A 16,776-nucleotide genomic window follows, 5' to 3' on the forward strand; every position below is an offset into this window, starting at 1 on the left:
TTTATTCCATGCACCCAGCATATTCAAGGTTAGTTCTGAATGGCAGGAGGCTAAGCAGGATATTCCAGATGTGTATCTCACCAGATATGCCTTGCAACTCCCATTGGAGACATCCAAGGAGTTCTCGGGGCACGTAGGATTTATTTAATCCCTCCAGCGAATTTTGGATCTTCCTCTGGGGTCTCCTTCCAGTTGGACGTGCTCTGGGAACCTTCCGATTGAGGCCGCCCTGGAGGCATCCTATTCAGATACCCTGACCCTCAACTGGCTCCTATTGATGCACTGGGGCAGCGACTCTGCTACCTCTGGATATCCTTACTCTTCACCCCAAGGCTGAGCACAGCCCCCCAAAGGAACTAAATCCATCCACTTTTTTCATTCGGTCACTGCCCCAGACTTGACTCAGACTTGTCACAGTTGGATGAAGCCACAGAACCACATCGTCTGCAAAGAGCAGGAACACGATTCTGAGGTTTCCAAACCAGACACGGTGACCTTTGTGTTGAGGATATGGACAAGGCACTAACTTCGGTCAAACAATGATGGCTACTAACATGGGCCCTGGTTTCCTGTACACTCGCATTAACCCACAGGGTCCCTAGGGGATACGGTCATATCCCAAGTCCACAAAACACATACATACCGTACCAGCACTCGTATAAGTGATAAATCCACGGCCAGGATTTTCTGAAAACAGTGACTGTGATACTGGCATAGTTTGATTGACTGGATGAGTTATTTATATGGCCAATATTGTTGGGCAGTTTATGCTGAATGTTTGATTGTGGACCGCTGCAGGTGTAGTGTATAATTATGATCCTGCTGTACACATCACTTCTATACTCCACTTAATCCAGACCTGCATGAAGAATAGAACAGTGGAATATACTTTTCTGAGTGAGAAGATGTGTTACTTGCTTGTCACACACAATTTATTATGAGTTATGTACAAATTAAAATTCTATATACGTTATATGAAGTGTGGTGCAGGTCTGACATTTGCACATAAACAGCCTCACAACCAGAAACTGGAGGATTCAGCCTGAAAAAATTATGAGATGTTTGACATATTGCTGTGTGGCCACCAGTGATGGAGAGTGCCTCTGGCCTTTGTCCCATTAGAAAATCCTGAAAACTTGTACACACACAAACACACACACAGATACTTTGGGTGAGGTGGCATGGTGTGTGTTATTGTGCATTATGTGTAGAGAATTTAACTGTGTATTATTGGCCCTTGCAGATCATAATGTGCTGAATTCTGTGCTGCTGCTCACTGAATGCCGGTTGGACCATGACAGTGTGATTTAGAAATGCTGCGGTGTACTCACGGTGCAGGCTGAGGGAGATGTTGATGACCCTTTCCTCTGCAAAGCTCTTCAGATTGGGGATCTTAGCACATTTGAGGTGCGTGGACGAGGGGGCGTCCCCGACGTGGATCCAGCAGACTGTCTCCTCGGCATAGAGGAAATCCATGGCGGTGGTTTGTTTGGTGCTGGTGGACAGCAGGCTGTGGAGTGTGGTGCCACTCAGGGAGGTGGCTTGGATGTTCTGGGAGTTGGCAATCAACAGTACAGGCAGACGATCTACTGGTACTAGAGAGGTGACATAGATGACAGAGCTAAGAGTAGACACGAGGACCATGAACAGAGATCGGTCGTTCAGTCCTGCGGGGGGGTTGTGGTATACTCACCATTCTTGGCCTTGCAGGAGCGGTTGTCTGGCTGAGACAAGTAGCCCTCCACACAGGAGCAGGCGTACGAGCCTTCACTGTTCGTACAGGACTGACTGCAGGTCCCGTACACTGTGCACTCATCAAAATCTGAACCACAAAAACCACAGATTGTGTTATTGCTCGGTTAAAATATAAAAACAAAAAATCAGTTCACAAAGCACAGAGGATTAATATGAAAACATAGACCCGTCCATAGATGATATAAAAAAAGTGCTGATCAAAAAATACTCACTCTGCTTAGCGAAGCAGAATTCTGGGTTTCATGTGTCATGTGTTTTTGCCAGGTTGAGTCTGTGATTCATGTATTGTGTGATAATTCATTGGCTTGGCTTACATAAGTATCGCTCATCGCTGCCAGTCAGTCCTCTGTGAACCCAAATGACTACTGAGATTTCAGTGTTTCTAAACAGGCTTTTGTGGTAAATGCCCCACACTCCCACGCCCCCCTGAACTACCCACTGAGTGCTCTGCACGTGGTTGAGTTTCTCAAAAAACCTAAATAAACAGTGGCGCTGCAGCTTTGGGGGATGAAATAACTGCAGCACTGATGTGGAGTTACTGGACTGATAAGCGTGTAAGCCACGTAAGCTTATGTTTGCTGCTGATGCTGCACAGTGAACAACATTTTGCACATATCCAGTGGGTTTCTCATACTGTCAATGCTGCGGTTTCCTTTTCATAAATATATTTGAATATAAAAGATGAATTATCTGGTATTTTTCTATTGCGACTTATTGCTAAAAGTTTATTCAAAATGTCAGGCATCACTGAGGGACTTACAAGAACTCACCTTTACACATCTTTCCATCTGCGCCGATCTCATAACCACCTTTACAGTAACACACGGGCCCTTCAGGAGTCACTGCACAGTGTTCCTGACATCCCATGAGCGTGCAGTTGGATATGAACTCTGAAGATAGACACAGAAGAGGGGGAGAGAGAGAGAGGAAGAGAGAGAGGATGATGAGGCAATGAATGCAGGAACAAGGGGGGAGTGTTTATTCATGTTTCTTTCCTATCGCCCCCATTGTATCGGGCTGCAAACACAAACGACCGCGGTTCTAAAGGGAAGTGGATTTGCCCGTAATTACGTAATAATCCATTTAACATTCTGCAATAAACCCAAAAATTATACTGTGATCTGTTAAGTTTCATTCATCCCCCATGGTGCTATCTGGCAGACACAGAGCTTACGACATGCCTGTAGGTATCAGGAGCAGGTGCCGCTGAAGCTGCCATTGTTCCCTTTTGGGAGAACATTTAGAGCTCAGCTGGGAGCGGAGGTGCATTAATTGTTGACGTGTACGGCTAAATTTGAACAATGCTCCCCGGGACCTCCTCCTCCTCCTGACAGTGAGGCTCCTGTTGAAATATTGGGCTCAGTTATGAATCAACTTAGCATCAGAAGTGAAATGAAATGTTATCTACAGTAACTGCGGTTGATCGTTGTGCGAGTACATATCAGCAAATCAGAAACTTAAAGGCTCGTAGATATAGCGTTTCAATCTGGCACTGAAAAATTAAACACATCCATTGACCAGAATCCAACATTGATGAGAGCATATCCCTCGAGAAAAACAAACCCTGTCATCCATTATCTACACTGCTTGTCCTTCAAAGGGTCATGGGAGGGAGGGGGGGGGACTGGAGCCAATCCAAGCTGACAATATAGGCGAGAAGTGGGAACTTCCATGGAAGGTTCAGCAGAATATGGCAGGAAGGAAATAGACCACATCCATACTATCATATGTAATTTTCAAATGGAGCTCTAAAACCATACGTATTCATCCACACTTGAGTTGTAACTGAGAAGAACCAATCAGGAAGCGAATGTGGGAGACTTCGCCATCATTTTCAAATCTTTTGTTTTTGCCTGTCCATACTACAATGCAGCCCCGGAGTTTTTAAAATAAAACAGGGCCAGCAGCGTTTCCAAACTTCTATGTTTTTATGAATCAAAACATAGAATATTATGAATGTTGTTTGGAAGGCAAGAGTGACGTGTTTTAAAATAAAGATGAAGTGTGGACGCAGCCATTTAGAGACAACCAATCGTTCCCACTCACATTCACACCCAATTGACCTAAGCCACATGTCTTTGGACGGTGGGAGGAAATCATGCAAGAACATCCAAACTCAGATCAGGTTCAAACCCAGAACTTTTCTGCTGTGGGGCATCAGTGCTACCCGCTGCACCACCGTGCCTCCCAGTACAATAAATATTAGATATCTAACCCCGGAATGGAAAGCAAACAAATACTTCAGGCCTGATTTGACAATCAATACCTCCCTGCTAACCCCAACCATCTCCACTGCGACATACTCCACATCAAACACAGAAGGGCACAAACACAGCACGCTCCTGTCACACCTTCCAGTCAGCTGAGTGACTGCGTAATGGAAATTCGGCAGAGTTTTCAGAGCTCTGCACATCCTGTGAGATACAAATAAAGACACAGTGAGTCATAGTCAAACAGACACAGCCATGTCAAACCGGGCTGAGATCTATCAGTCACAAATGATTCACTTTGCCCAGAAACGCTGGCAGACGATTCGCACTAACACAACATCTCCGGGGAGAGAGGAACAATCCAGGATCAACAAACTCTTCCTCAAGACGCCACACTTTCAAAGGGAAACCAAAGCACAACAGTTCTGGTGCTGTACTGTACGTAACTCAGAGCTACTGACCAGATGAATTTCCTATGTCAGTGATAAAGTATTATCGTAGTAATGAATATTAAAGAGAGGCGGCACGTACACAAGTTTCCCATCTGCACTCCGGAGGCTTGCTGAGACAACCACAGCTCAAATTACAGACGTGCCCGGAATTTTCCAAAACAAGTCTGAGCACCAAACAACTGAGATGTGTTTAGAAAACCAACATGGGCAACAATGTAAACAACCGACCATGACACACACCACCAAATATTTATTCTGGAGCAAAAGAAATGACCACGAAATTTCTGTTTGGGTTCAGAATGCAAACCGCTCATATCTGTCAGATGACCCCTGACTGGGGCACTTAACACCTCTCTGGAAAACAGAAGATGTCACAGAGAGATACGCATACTTCAGACACACACACACACACACACACACACACACACACACACACAAACACACACACACACACACACAAACCTTTCAATATAATTTGAACTTAACCCCTAAAACCAAGTCTGAGCCTTAAAATAACTGCTCAACCCCGTGGGAGTTGCATGTTTGTCCACAGAAAGCTGCTGAGGTCCCATATGAGGTGAACACTCGCACATGCACACAGAGAGAAGTCCATTCTGACCTCAAAGTCCAGCCAGCCTGAAAGGGCATGAAAATTTGATGCGCTTTCCAATCCCTCTCTCCATGTTTCTTTAATAAATATTTCATCCCAGCTCATCTTTTTAAACCCAAAGTGCAGAGGAGAGATGGAAAAAGCAGGTGACCACCTCAGTGGAGGAGAAGAATTACAGGTTGAACCCCAGGAGAGCAAGAAATGGTAAGGTTTGTATTTAACTCTGACTCTTAAGGCCGGCGCATGCTTCTGCGTCGTCAGGGGCCCGCAGGCACGCAGCTGTAACGCAGGACTCGTTCTCATTCATGGTTCTCCAACCGTTGCGCGTGTTGCCATGCAATTCCCCGCCAGAACACTAGGCGCAGTAATGTTTTTTGTCGAAGTCGGCTCTTTGTGTGTTGCACGAAGAAGAGCGATTTATTTACATCGCCACGGCGGCTCCGCAGAGCCTTTTTCTGGCGGAAAAATCCGCCGGTTAGTGACGGGTTATACTAGTGGACATAGTGTTGGATCTCTTCTGCCAAGTGCTCTTCTATCTGGTCCATATTCGTTCTTCTAAATCCTCCGTGGTTTCCGGGCATGAACCGGAAATGCGACTCCGGAAATGATGTAGTCAGCAGACCAATCACAGCCCTCGCGGCCGGGTGACGCTTGCGGGGCTTTGCCGTCTAGTTAGAAAAATTGGCCGACGCACGTAAGGACGTAGGAAGGGCCGTGAGGGGCCCGCAAGGGCTCCTGCGTCTCCGTTCCCGTGAAAACGCAGAAGCATGCGCCGGCCTTTAGAAAGAAAGAAATTCAGAGTCGTGGAATAACTAATCATTAAATCTTGGATTTTGGCTCCAGCTTTAGCTGCTGGTGTCTGTGTAGGCTGGAGATGAGAGAGAAAATCTACTATTAACACAAATCAAGGTCGTTGATATTTAGCATACACTCTAGGGCAGTGGTTCCCAAACTTTTTGTGCCCAAGGCACACCAAAGGACAAATAAAAATTTCAAGGCACACCTATTGTGCAAAATAGCCTTATAACACGTGTTATCACTAATATCATCTGTTTATCTGTTAAGTTTATAATTATTTACTAATGCCAAATAAGATGTGACCAAGACAACTATTCTACTCATGAAATATTTATTAACAATATACTTCACAAAAATATTTAAACTTTATCAAATTGGGCTTAATCAAACACACCCATTTCAACCAGACAGGTGAGGCAAAGGAAACAGAAATTCAGCAGAGAACTGTCCATGAGAAAGCTGCATGGTCCTGAATCTGACCCACAAATTATAACTGTAACATTTAGAATCAGGCTTTTTTTGTAAATATTCTGCCTACTAACAAATCAGTGGGACACATGTGCCTGTCGGGGCGCACAGATTTTTTTAATCCTTGGTGGCACGGAGGAGAGGGCCACTCGCAAGTCCTGCTCAACAGAGAGCCGTGACCTGGTCTTGTTCTTCATGTGAACAAGAGTGGAGAACGCCAACTCACACAGGTAGGTGGTGGGGAAATGAAGAAGTTGGTCGATAGCGTGGTGGGAGATGGTTGGATATTCTGATGCACAAACCAACCAAAACTGATCGAGTGTGAGCTCACTAAATTTCAGTTTCAGCGTGCGGTCCGCACGGAGCTCTGCGCTCTCCTCTCTCTCCTTCATAGTGAGCTTCTCGGTTGAGGACTCGGACTCCTGGTTGAATGGGTCTCGGATCCAGTCATTGTCCTCGATGTCCGCCACACGTGGAAAATAGCGCTCAAACCTCTCTTTTAAGGTCTGAAGGTGTTCGGCATATATAGCGCGCTCACTGGCTGCCTGTGGCGCAGCTGATGCCAGCGGGAACATGTTCATGGAGCCCTGTTCCAAAGCCTCGCGCCACAGGGTCAGTTTGCCCATAAAGCCCCGAATCTTGTCTGTGGATGATAAAATGTTTTCATTCCTGCCCTGAAGCCTGGCGTTTAACTCGTTGAGATGCCCAAATATGTCTGCAAGGTAAGCCAGCCTGGCGCACCAGCTCTCATCCGCGAGCCTGTCCTTATGAGGGACAGCGTGTTCACGTGAAAATTCCAAAAGGGGTTGTCGGACTCGGCAGTCTCTGCACTGGTGGTTGGTGGTTTGCTCCGCAAGAGAAAGCGCTCCATTTTCCCTCTTGTTTATGTTTTAATGTTGTGTTCACCTGCGCCACTGCGCGAACAGCGAAATGTGGGATCCTCTTTGAGGATTTTTTAAATAGTTTTTAGATAAAGAGTTTGCCTCTGTATTATGGAATGAGTGCATTCAAAGTAGTATATAGTAAATTAAAATAATTATTTTTGTATAGTTGTATACTATATTGCAGTAGGCTATGGTTGTCACAAAATCCCACGGCACACTTGGACTTGCCTCACGGCACACCAGTGTGCCGCGGCACACAGTTTGGGAACCACTGCTCTAGGGTATGTATTAATGATGAAGTGGTAATGATGCAGGCTGTTCTGACATACGTCAGGATTTAGTCTAATCTGAGGCACAAAGCTGCTTGATGGACGTGTTTGATTTTCTGATCATCAGTTGTGCTCGTCTGTTAACCTTTGACAGACGTGCCTACAAAGATAAAAAGAGGTGATCATCAGATTTTACAATTCATGCTTCAAGCTGCAGAACTAAAATCATTAAAAAATCAAGCTGTGAAACGTGTAGAGAGTATCACAGGATTAGAGCCTGGTTAGAATGGATTTTTAAGGGCTGATGCCAATGCCAATATTAAGGAGTAACCATTTCAGTACTAATATATCATCAGATACATATATTTAACTGAAATATAGGTATGCGCAAACTTAAACGTGGATACTGATACGTCTTGACAATTTTTATCAGTTGATTAAATACTGAATCTCCATAAAATACAATTCTATAAAAGAAACCCTGAACCTTGAATCTGCTAACAGAGGAAGTTCTCAGTGCAGTTGAAGTTCCCTTTAGACCTCCACCGCCGACCCAGTGAAGACATTTAGCTTTGTTGCTCAATAAAGGTTTTTCCTTTTTGTCTTGGGATGTGGTCTGGATCATCTGACTGGATCATAACAGCTATTAACAGCTATAACAGGGTCATCATAAATAACTTCCTGGTTTCTGGTTTGAAAATGTTTTACATTTTAATGTGTATTTAACGGACGGAATTTACGACTGCCCTGCTTTAAATATACACTGTAAATATAGTGAATGTCCACCCTCCAGCTGGTTGTGTCTCCATGTAGCGTACAGACTGTGGTTTGATGGAAAACACACACACAGCGTGTTTCAACAAAGAGCAATATCACATGATGTTCCTGTGACGACTGAAGGAGTGAGAACTATATAATAGAAGGACTCCAAGACCTCTGCCTTTCATTTCATTCACACAGGGATCACCAGCACAATAATGACATTATTAACCCTTTTTACACTCATGTGTACAGACTGTCTGACAGCAGAATGGATGTGTGGGACAGTGGTACCTCGGCAGTGTGGCCCCTCGTCCCAGCCGTCGGTGCAGTCGGGAACACCGTTGCACAGTTTGGCCATGTGGATGCAGAGCTCCGTCCCTCCACACTGGTATTCATTGGGAGGGCACCGGGACACAGTGCTGTGTGGACCTGAGAGAAAGGAAAAACACAAACACGGTCAAACGAAAAGGCCAAAGTAGGAAGTTGAGGTTCTTTTTATGACTTAGAGCCAAATTTGTGCTGTTTTTCAAGTTCTCTCAATTCTTTGTTCTGTAACATTCCTTCACATGACTAACATCAGATGTGCAATTCAATGTTGTCAAAGTTTTGCCAATTCCAAATTTATGGAATTCCTGGAAACTATTGGCTCTTTTAAAGCTTCACATTAACTTTTCATTTGGTTATTTATCATTCTATTGACTTTACACTGTCTGACCTGTGTGTAAAGAACTTTAAACAGATGATTCCACTAAAACTTGGTTTGTTTGTAAGAAAGATTACGCAAACACTACTACGCAGACTTCCATGAAACTTGGTGGAAGGATTTGTTATGGGTCAGGAAATAACACTTCAACTTTTGGTGTGGATCCGGATTCTTTTCACATTCTTTAACATTGTGAGTTAGGGTAAGTTTCAAAGTTTTCCCGGTTCTCCCAGGGAATCACTCAATCAATCTTTTTGGATGAATTATCATAAACACAACCAATCGATTCATTGATAAATAATTTCAACATAAGTAAGGACTTTTTAGTTACATAAATTAAAATGAAGTGGTGTTTATTTAATGTGTATATATATCAAAATAAAGGAAGCATTCCCAAAAATGTCCAGTGAGTTTTAGAGAGGTCTGTCCGACCCTCTGTCGACTTAAGTTACTAAAACGATTCTTTCTGCCTGTGTTTGTAACAAGAGCATCTCTCAGCAGGCAGATACACAAGCACAATTTCTTTGCCACATGGATAACACTGCAAACCCTTCTCTGAGAACACAGCTCCAGCTGTGACACTCAAACACCCTGTTGCAAGCAGATTGGTTTGGAGTCATGGAGGCGCATATCTTACAGTACGATGTAGCTGTGGTTTTTTTTAAAGATTGATTTTAGCCCCGGCTGTTTGTTATCTGCCTTCTCTGTTTGTCTCTTTCATCTATTCTGCCCCAAGTATAAACTGCTCAGTAAAGCAGAAATACTTTAAAATCAATCTTAGTAAAATACTGCCCTTCCATTCTACCAGTGGATGACGAGCGGCCGGCCGGTGTGTGTGGCTCACGACACATTTACAAGATTGCAACAACACAGAAATGATTTTCTATAATCTCACCAAGTGATTGCCTGTCAGGATATCTGTTCCTCAATATCTGTGGATGGCACTGCTGTGGTGGGTCTCGTCATGACACCCAGAAACAAAGACAGATATTGACCTACAGCAGCAAACATTGTGGATATGAATTCAATAAAAACACCAGAGATGAAGCCATAGAATATTGGGCCAACATAGTGAGGCATCCAAACTGACAGAATCCTTAAATATTATCACACAAGAAATCTCGGAGCCCATTGGCAAGCGGACAGTATTTTGGGACTTGAGATGTAGACAGCAGATCCTGGCCAAGACTCAGTCCGACTAGTTTATTTTATCACACGAGTTGAACGTTTCTCAAAACAAAACATAAACAGCGATACTTCCTGTGGGTGTTTTTTGTCCAAATGACATTTTGGCTAATCTCTGTTACAACTATCTGCATATGAATGAAGATTCATTCAAAAGCTGATACTGGATTCATTTCTGTCGATGTGTTCCATCTCTTTTGCTTTTCACACAGACTGTTTACCTGCAGGAAACCAAAGCCTGCTCAATCATGATTCGTCATACTAAATCGGAACAGAAACCAGAGAGCTTCTGGAGGACTCATCATTTTGACCCCTGCTTACAGATTTTAAAGACAGTGAAAACAATTCCTGAATCTGCTCATCCACCCCGACATTTTAATCAGTTTCCCGAAACATTTCATGGAAATTGGTTCAGTAATCATGGAGACAAACAAACAGCAATCAAAACTCTCATGGTGGAGATAATTACAGTGGCACAGCAAAGATATCTTCCACATGGCAACAAGATGGTCCAGATAGTAAAGCCTTTCCTGATTAGCAGAAACTGGGTGTATCCTTCTCTCTCCCGTTCTAAGCAAGAGCTCTGGTGTGTAGTTACTATACCTTCAGCTGCAGTGAAATGAACAAGAGAACACACAAGGCTGGAGATTATCTCCACCAGCTATAAACAGAACAAGAATCTCTATCACTAGACTGTTCTTTCCAGGTTTACTGCTTAACCTCTCTACTCATCCTTCTCACCAAATCGTCGAAAGCCCATTTTGAACACGTAACAAACGTCTAAAAAGATCCAGCCCCTTCACACTTCTTTATATTGTTGTGTCGAATTCTAGAGCCCAGAGATAAAATGATGTGGTTCACTGTCTGTGGCACCACGAAGTTCTCTCTAGATGTCCTACAGCCTTGTTGAAACAACTTATTGCACTTTTACAAAGTATAACACAAACCCTTATGCACTCTAATCCCACAGCGAAAGCCACTTAATGAGGGAAGTGTTTAGACCATCACGGAGAGACTACATTGATAATGAGACAGTGTACGTCAGGATCTGTTTGACTCAGTGCAGCGACCGATCAATCAATTCGAACATTCACTCTGTGCTAATTAATCAGGGCTGCCTGTCGTAATGTTGTGACATCAGAAAACTTTCTGTAGTTTTATAAGTTGGGGAAACTGTTCTTGTGTTGCTAACAAACCAGTTTGTTTGGTTTCTGCACGACCATGACAAAGACAAATTCATCTCTAGGTATCACAGATTGTTTCAATTCAAAAAATAATATAAAAAATAAAAAAATTCAGCACATCGCTCGCTATTTTGTTCCTTCCTTGTTTCCCAATGGGTCTGCCTGTCCCCTCTCATCCATCATGGACTTTACATTCATCCTTTCCTCTTGCCAACTTAACAGGCGAAACCGCACGGCAGAAATCCAAAGAACCATTGTGGCAGCATGAGGCGGCCACGAGGAAAAACTAGCAGGAACTACAAACACATCATTATCCAAGCTGGGCCTTGCCAAATGACTACCTTCACTACATCCACAGCATACACACACAACCATCCCAGAGCCACAACACCAACAATGAGCATGCCAGTTAAGCGGCTACAGGCCTGGTGAAGTAGTGTATGCTAAGAGAGGACTTTGGGGTGCTGAGACAGAAAGCATATTCATCTTGGACGGATATGACTTTGTCCTAAAACTACAGCTCCTCTGCAGCCCATATGCCACTGGTCCAAAACCAATTAACGTTTAGCTTTTTTCTGCAATGGGAATATGATCTGCATTATCTCCAGGGTCGAATGACTCTGCAGTAGACATGGCTCCGGCTCCAATTGGCAATTAATTAAAACAAGACACCCGGGTGAACATCTTAATTTCTTCCTATTTTTTAATTTGTTTTTTCCACTGCAACGTTATGAGTCGCATTGAACTTCCAGTCGTAGCCATGAACGTTTGTGCACAGGGTTCTTTTCCTTCAGACTGGTATGACGGCAAGGTGAGGGAGCTTGTCAGTGTCCAGCATGTTCATGATGAGGAACATGACTCACTTGAGGAAAAAGAACAGGAAATTAAACTCCTGTACAGGTTGTGGGAAAAGAGTCAATCACCTTTTAAGCAGGTTTAAACACATTAAAAAATACCAGAATAGAATACCAATTAGTTTTGATGTAAAATAGATATAAGACTATGAATCTGTGCAGCTTCCACTACATCTATCAGTGAATATACAGCTGAAGTCTTGAACCAAGCAAACAGGGCTTTTCTCCTTCACAACATTATAACTGAACCCTTTTTCTTGGATGGAGTTTCCTGCCTTGTGACTCTGACTGCATTTTCATCCACAACAAAAAAGGACTAATGACTCAGCACAAGTTTTGTCCAAACAGTCTATGTGTTGCCCACAACCCTGTGCTGCAATTTCCAACTACGAAAGGGGACACAACAATTCAGAAGACGTTAACCATAGGGACAGGGAATTTCTCTATCGTACACATGAAACAATCAATATTTGTTGCGAGTGTTTGATCCAACCGTTTTTGTCTTTTCTCTCTCTTCTTGTTTTTTGTTTGACGCATGAACTTTATTGGAAACCAATCACTCTTCCACTTATTCTCCCTTCCTGTGGAAAGTCAAACTGTTGCTTGCCCCAACTCCTACTCACTGCCTCTCCTTCTTTATCTCTTCCCAGCATTTTCCTCCAACATCTGTTGACCCATTTACAGTAATTGTGTAAGAGTGAGGGCAAGATGTGGATAATGAAAACTGTCAAAGACAAAGAGAGGGAGAGCGAGAGGGAGAGAGAAAGACATAGAGGACCAAGAGGGACACCTCGTCGACAGGAAGTGGACAGAGCCCCACAAGGCTTCATTTTTGTGCAAGTTGGCATCAAATCCGCAGTGGAAAAAGGCATCACTAATGTGAATTAAACAGGTTATTTTATTCCACATTCCTCCACTGTGAAGGAGCCAGGTTAACTGTTTGAGAAGTTGCTATTTCCTCGACGCTGTTAATTGACTCGTTTGCTGAATGATCTACACAAGCTGGCAAGTAAAGCCTCACGTATTGTAGAGCTCAATTAGGACATTTTAGGAAAAGTGTCTCCGTCATCGACCCATGCGAGCTACCCTCGTGACCGGGCCAGCGGCAGACAACTGACGCTGGAGATGTGACCGTTCTTTTCCTACGGAGAACCTGAGGTTGTTCCAAGGTCTAATTTCTCAGCTACAGGCGTCACAGAGACGTCAGCAGGTATCAGGATAGATTTCCCTTCTTCCATAGGTCTGTGTGACTCAAAATTTGCCTTAAGATGAACAAAGTACAACTTCAACTTCGGTTATAACATTTAAAAAATGTAACTATGTTTTGTTTTTTCCTTAACAAATCCTTAATTCAAGAGCATGGTCTTTCAGTTTGAGTGCAGGACTTATTGATTTAACATACAGATATTGTCATGGTTTAACACAAAACCCTGTTCTCGCACTCAAATAGTCCCGGCTTGTGCTTAGATTTGCTCTGCTTGTGCTCAAAATGAGCAGTGGCATATTGTGTTGCTTGGACTAGAGCTTCAGCTCACTCTCCCTCTGTGCTTGCGTACAACGTGCTTTCAGATTCCTCCTCTGCTCTTGGAATTTTTCCTTTGCACTTACATTTTTTTGTGCAACAAGTCTGTCAAAAGTCTGTGACCAATAGAATGCCAGGTGTAGTGTTGGCAAATTAAATTGTCCTGTCCTCGGTGTGGTTGGGTTTGCTTCCAACAGTAGCCTGGTGGGATTTTAACAACCCCGTTAAAGTGACCACCTGAAAAGGACTTTAAAAGAAGTAAAAATAAATCAGAGAACTGTGTGAGCATGAGGAGAAGAGCTAAAGCTGGAGCAAAGGAAATAGTTCAAGCAAAAAAATATCTTAGAGCAAGAGATATTTTGCTGTTTGAGCACAGATGAATAGGTTTATTTAGTCCAAGTCACCAGTGAAGCCAAACAAAGCCTTTCTTCGTCAAGGATCTATCAAAACAAGATTGCAGCACAATGGATTTCAGACACCTTGCACGAGTGGAGCCTTTCACACAGAGGCGGATCACATGCAGACTACCTCACGGTCCAAAGTAGCAAGGGAAGAGGGGGGTGCCGGGGCAAGAGAACTAATGCCATTGTTTAGATCACACAAATCGGCTGTGGCTCCCTATAAAGCGGACTGAGCCGCAGTGCTGTAAGAAGCGTCACATGCAAATGCCTGATCTGAAGTGTGGCACGGCCACATGGAGGGAGAGCTGTGGAAGGGTGAGGACCACGGGGGCACAGTGATGAAAGGGGGGAGGCTGGCACGTTCTTGTTATGTGCCGTTCCAGGATTAATATTTCAAGCCACACTCCCCCCTAGTTTATGTATCCACTGTAGGATTTCTCAAAACTTTTCCTAATCTTTGGCCTTTTGTTTCATAAGCAACATTTTTGCAGAATTATTCATCGTGGAAACTGTCTTTTCATCTGGGTTTCCTCTCCAGTAGCGGAAGGAGGCCCAGGCCAGCTGAGGGAGAAAGAGTCAGAATCTGGGTTTGGATCAGGCTGAGCCCAGAGCTGGTTCGGGGTTGTGGGGATTTTCCATTCACGAGTTCATGCTTTCCCCTCCATATGCTGGTGAGCACACAATGCTTCTTCAACCAATAGCAAACACACAAACAAACAACAACGTGCTGCCAGTACTTGAGCGAAAACATGAAAGGGACTTTATGTGAGCCAGAATGAGGGCAACTGTTGAGGCTGCACACGGCCTCCAGCTTCATTCTCAAAACCAAAGGAGCTTTGACACATGAAACAATAGTCGCAGAACATTCTCCTGACAATTATTAGATCACTAGAATCAACCAGATACTTCTCACAGACATCAACCGTCCAGGGATAGATGAATAATTGAAAGTGTTGATCCATAAATATACGCCTCATGAATAATAACTGTTGCACTACTTTACCGCAGCTGCTCATAATGACAAACTAATGCTGGGTTCCTCTGACCGCTGATGACCATGTCCTCACACATTGGCTGGGCCCTTTTCTCCGATGCTCTTGGCCCCTGTGACACATTCTTGGACGGAGCACCCGAATCCTGACCCAGCAGCCCCGAGCACAACCCCCTTGCCCCCCCACCTCCTCGTCTGCCCTGCCAAAGGAAGAAAAGTCCAAAACAACTAGGACACGGCTCTGGAAACACGAGGCAACACAACAACACCAGAGCTTCATTCCGGCTGAAAGTGGACAGAGTGTCTAACCTATCGCGTTTTTGATGCTGCTAAATCAACACGGACTTGTCAAAAAAGCTTGCAGGAAGCCGGCTGAGCGACGGCTAGCAGCAGAGTGTCGAGGATAACGGCGCCTGCACCACACTGTTTATTCCTGACAGCTCTCCTATAGTAAACACTTCACTCTGCAGGGGGAAAACAACACATTACCCGGCCACTCCCACTGCATCTGTGGGTGCCTCACCGACGCCAGCTCGGGTTTGTTCTCAGCTACCTGAGTTTCCTTTTGCCCAGGAAACGCACATCTCAGTACAAATGTGCCACCACATATATAAGGGCCATGAGCTATAAAACAACATCAATAATTTTCACAATGTAAAATATAATTTGCATCAATGGTCTGGTGTGACCCATTGATTAGGAGGTTTATTAATTTCTTTATTCTTGGGTTGAGGTGTGGCGCTAGGCTTAGAGTGAGACACTACACATGGGGGGGGGGGGGGGGGTTGCTTCTCTTTTTAGTGGACAACTGGACAACCTGGGAGCCCGACCAGCACAACAACAGCTGACGACCCAACAAACCTCCAGTCGAGACACGACTCTGGAGCCCTAAAAGGCTAACTTTATGTGTTTTCAATGAATATAAAAATCTTGTGCAACTTTATCATATAAATTCAATGTAGATGGTCAGACTTAATGAAGAGTTTCCTATCTTGTTTTTTATCATGAAATAAAGTCACGATCATGCACACATTTTACGTGTAGCACGGGCCTGCTAGTGAAAGACGATGGAAAGTTCTTCTGAGAAGCGCGAGTGATCCATAACCTCCTGCGCACACCACAGGGACTGGATTAAATTTGACCAGGTGAACATGATGGATAGTAGTAAGCCAGTTCAGTCTCATAAAAATAACAATATAACATGAGTCCACTTCATATCAATATATTCAAAATGGAAAAACTAATATTGAAATCGATTTGTAATTTTAGGCCATATCTTCCAGCCCACAGATCAATGCAGTTTATTGTGACCATGTCTGGCTTTAACCCCGGTGGCAGACTATGTGTCCTCTCTGCACTCTGCACTTGACTGTTGGATCTTTGGTCTGTTGGCTCTCTCTGCACACCCTTCTCCTTCCAATATATCAACACCACATTTTCATTCCTTCCTGGGGGGGCTTCTGGGGTGGCTGGCAGGGTGACAAGCAAAGCAGGAAGGCTAAATCCAGCTCTTGAAAGCACAACAAACTGAGCCTTCTCCAAACATAGAAGCATTACGGCTCCTCTGGGCAGAGAAACCTCAAGGCAAACACTCCTATCAGCAAAGTAAATTGAAAGAGTCATATATCTGGGATATATATCAGCTCTATATCGGTTATCGATTAACAAAGAGTAAATGCAAACGGATGAAACAAATGAAATCAGTGGGTTAGGGTTAGGAAATATCAA

At 43.9% G+C, this 16,776-nt stretch overlaps 1 protein-coding gene across 1 annotated transcript in view; it reads right to left on the minus strand.

Moving 5' to 3' along the window:
- The window catches only part of LOC132999547 (low-density lipoprotein receptor-related protein 1-like), a 112,769-nt gene that overhangs the window by 72,181 nt on the left and 23,812 nt on the right, over nt 1-16,776 (minus strand). The window contains exons 3-6 of the mRNA XM_061069240.1: nt 8,500-8,637; nt 2,526-2,645; nt 1,694-1,822; nt 1,332-1,595 (exon numbers count right to left, since the gene is read on the minus strand). Of these exons, the coding sequence (XP_060925223.1) occupies nt 1,332-1,595; nt 1,694-1,822; nt 2,526-2,645; nt 8,500-8,637 (651 nt within the window). The remainder of the gene's footprint in view (nt 1-1,331; nt 1,596-1,693; nt 1,823-2,525; nt 2,646-8,499; nt 8,638-16,776) is intronic.

This window comes from Limanda limanda, chromosome 4 (assembly GCF_963576545.1).
Source record: "Limanda limanda chromosome 4, fLimLim1.1, whole genome shotgun sequence".
Lineage (NCBI taxonomy): Eukaryota > Metazoa > Chordata > Actinopteri > Pleuronectiformes > Pleuronectidae > Limanda > Limanda limanda.